General features: G+C 44.8%; 1 protein-coding gene across 1 annotated transcript; it reads left to right on the top strand.

The window, feature by feature from the left end:
* Positions 1–1,547: 1,547 nt before the first annotated feature.
* Positions 1,548–3,191, top strand: LOC127444323 (uncharacterized; the record flags this gene model as incomplete). Its single annotated transcript, XM_051703614.1, has 3 exons — positions 1,548–2,139; positions 2,423–2,538; positions 3,141–3,191. Coding segments are annotated over 2 exons (708 nt in total), but the record flags the coding sequence as incomplete, so codon positions are not given.
* Between the last annotated feature and the right edge of the window lie 285 nt (positions 3,192–3,476).

Genomic DNA, 3,476 nt, shown 5'->3' with positions numbered 1-3,476 from the left:
CGTTTGCCAGCAGCGGGTAATGCGGCTCATTCGCTTTCCATGGGAGATGTCACTCTTTTATAGGAATTATACATTCGTTCATTCCGATAATGGTCTTGGCACCAAACGTGTCCTTGAGCTAAAACAATGTAAGAAGCAACAAGCAGAATGCAGGTGTATCGCGTTTTGAAGTTATTTTTTAACTGACAACAGTCCAACTAGAACATTATTACATTAAAAAAACAGCACTGACAGACTTAAATATGCGTTCATTGCGAACAGCCCCAACAAATAGGCCTAATGGAAAAGGCTACGACCAGGGAGAAAAAAAAATCCATGTTTCCTTCTAATAAACACTACCTTTCCCAAAAGGAATGGATAAGCAATCTATCTACAGGAGTCTGCAGTTGCGTGTAGGTGTGTTTATTTCATTGTTTTACTTTGTTGAAGAGTGGTATTCATTGCTAGACTTGTGCTGTTTGTTTACTGTCTTGAACCTGCGTCGCTTATACGAAGGTTGGTGTGTGTGTGCTATATTGTTTTTGACTTGTCCCAGGTTACTCACTGCTAGATTTAACGTTGATTGGTCAGAGTGTGTGTAAAACTATCGTGGTTTTTAGTGTTTATAAACAGTGCTTCACTTGTTTTAGGGTATTATTTATTGCTAAAGTGCAGCATAATTTATTTACGGTGCACAGAAGTCGCACTTGTCACCTCTCGCGACCCTTAGTTTCGGCTGACCACGTGACTAGCTTTGTTGTGCTAAGTAGCATTAAGGCGTGTCCAGCGCCAGGTAAGATATTTAAACCGTTGGATCCATAGTCATCCAGGATAAGCAGTCTATCTACAGGAGTCTGCAGTTGCGTGTAAGTGTGTTTATTTCATTGTTTTACTTTGTTGAAGAGTGGTATTCATTGCTAGACTTGTGCTGTTTGTTTACTGTCTTGAACCCACGTCGCTTATACGAAGGTTGGTGTGTGTGTGTGTGTGTGTGTGCTATATTGTTTTTGACTTGTCCCAGGTTACTCACTGCTAGATTTAGCGTTGATTGGCCAGTGTGTGTGTAAAACTATCGTGGTTTTTAGTGTTTATAAACAGTGCTTCACTTGTTTTAGGGTATTATTTATTGCTAAAGTGCAGCATAATTTATTTGCGGTGCACGGAAGTCACACTTGTCACCTCGCACGACCCTTAGTTTCGGCTGACCACATGACTAGCTTTGTTGTGCTAAGTAGCATTAAGGTGTGTCCTGCCTTTTTCATTGAACGGCTCATTATCATCGCGTATATATTTGACTCGAATGCTGACGTGGAAGCAGCAGCGGAAGTGAACTCCACGTGTGAAGACCTACTTGTGTAAAGACCAGCGAGTCTACCTGTGCGAGTCCACCGAGCAAGGACACCGACAAGGCGCCACTTACCATAGCACTTAAGTATCTTGTTATTGTATCGCTTTTCCTTCTATATACTAACATGTCTACTTCACGAATAACACATGCCTTCAAGCACATCCCTGTTATCTGTTACAGACCGTTTACACGATATCGATGCAAGACCAAATGCAACCCACACAACCTACGGCCACTTTGTACTTCAGCACCTGCTCCATTCTCTTTCTCAGTGGGACTCTGGAACTGCCAGTCAGCTGTGAACAAAGCTGACTTCATTCCAGCCTTTGCCACGCAGTCCACCCTCAGCATCCTGGCACTGACAGAAACATGGATACGTCCAGAGGATACAGCAACACCTGCTGCTCTCTCCAACAACTTCTCCTTCTCTCACACCCCTCGACACACCGGTAGGGGTGGGGGAACAGGTTTGCTCATTCATAACAACTGGACTTTTTCACCACACTCTTCACTATGTAACAATACTAGTTTTGAATTCCATGCTATTACTACAGTGCAACCCACTAAAATCCATGTTGTTGTCATCTATCGCCCTCTAGGTCAGCTGACAAACTTTTTTGAGGAGTTGGATGTCCTGCTGTCCTCCTTGCCGGAGGATGGTAGGCCACTTGTGGTTCTTGGTGATTTCAACATACACCAAGACAAGCCCCAGGCCACTGAATTGAATACTCTCCTGGCCTCATTTGACTTGGAAAAACTACACACCACAGCAACTCACAGATCGGGCAACCAGCTGGACCTCATCTTTACACGTAACTGTACCAACTCAAATATTCTTGTTACTCCTTTACATGTCTCTGATCACTACTTTGCTCAATTCAACATGACACTCCCATCTACATTAAAACAGACTCCACCATTGGTTTCCTTTTGCCGTAACCTCCGTTCCCTCTCACCCTCTCGCCTTTCCACTTCTGTCTCTACATCTCTTCCTACACAAAATATATTTACCACACTTAATGTAAACACTGCCACAGACACACTAAGCTCTACTTTAACAACCTGTCTAGACAACATCTGTCCTATCTCTACTAGGCCAGCACGTGCTACACCACCCAGCCCCTGGCTGTCTGACGTCCTTCGTGAACATCGGACTGACCTCAGGGCAGCTGAGAGGAGATGGCGGAAATCTAAAGATCCAACAGATCTAGGTAAATATCAGTCCCTGCTTGCAACTTTTTCAGATAATGTCAAATCTGCAAAAACCTCCTATTACCAGAACAAGATCAACAGCACCACTGACACTTGCAGCTTGTTTAGAACATTCAACACACTTCTCTGCCCTCCCCCTCCACCGCCTGACACATCACTGACAGCAGATGTCTTCGCCACATTTTTTACTAATAAGGTTGCAGCCATCAGCAATACATTCTCAGCACCACACCTTGTCAAACACCTGTCTCCTGTATGCAACTCTTCTGTCTCCATGTTCTCTCCTCTGACTGACACTGAGGTCTCTAAACTCCTCCTCTCCAACCACCCCACCACCTGTTCCCTTGACCCCATTCCTTCCCACCTTCTCCAGGCCATTTCTCCATCCATCCTACCTGCACTCACACACATAATTAACACATCTCTACTTACAGGCACTTTTCCCACTACATTTAAGCAGGCTAGAGTAACCCCGCTGCTGAAGAAACCCGCAATTAATCCCACACAAATAGAACACTACAGACCAGTCTCTCTCATACCATTCATGGCAAAAAAACTTGAAAGGGCAGTTTTCAATCAAATCTCTGCCTATCTCTCACAGAACAAGCTGCTGGATGACAATTAGTCAGGCTTTAAAAGTAGACACTCCACCGAGACCGCCCTGCTGTCTGTCACCGAGTCGCTGAGACGAGCAAAAGCTGAATCCAGATCATCAGTCCTGATTCTGCTGGACCTTTCTGCAGCCTTTGACACAGTCAACCATCAGATATTACTCTCTACCCTTTCCTCGCTGGGCATCACAGGAAATGTGCTTGACTGGTTTAATTCCTATCTCTCAGGTAGGTCCTTCAAGGTAGCCTGGAGAGGTGAGGTATCCAAGCCACATCAGCTACTTACTGGGGTACTTCAGGGATCAGTGCTTGGGCCACTTCTCTTC

The sequence above is a fragment of the Myxocyprinus asiaticus genome, chromosome 7 (genome assembly GCF_019703515.2).
Source record: "Myxocyprinus asiaticus isolate MX2 ecotype Aquarium Trade chromosome 7, UBuf_Myxa_2, whole genome shotgun sequence".
NCBI classification, from domain to species: Eukaryota; Metazoa; Chordata; class Actinopteri; order Cypriniformes; family Catostomidae; genus Myxocyprinus; species Myxocyprinus asiaticus.
The sequence above is the reverse complement of the archived record's forward strand: the minus strand, read 5'-3'. Positions and strand labels throughout refer to the sequence as shown.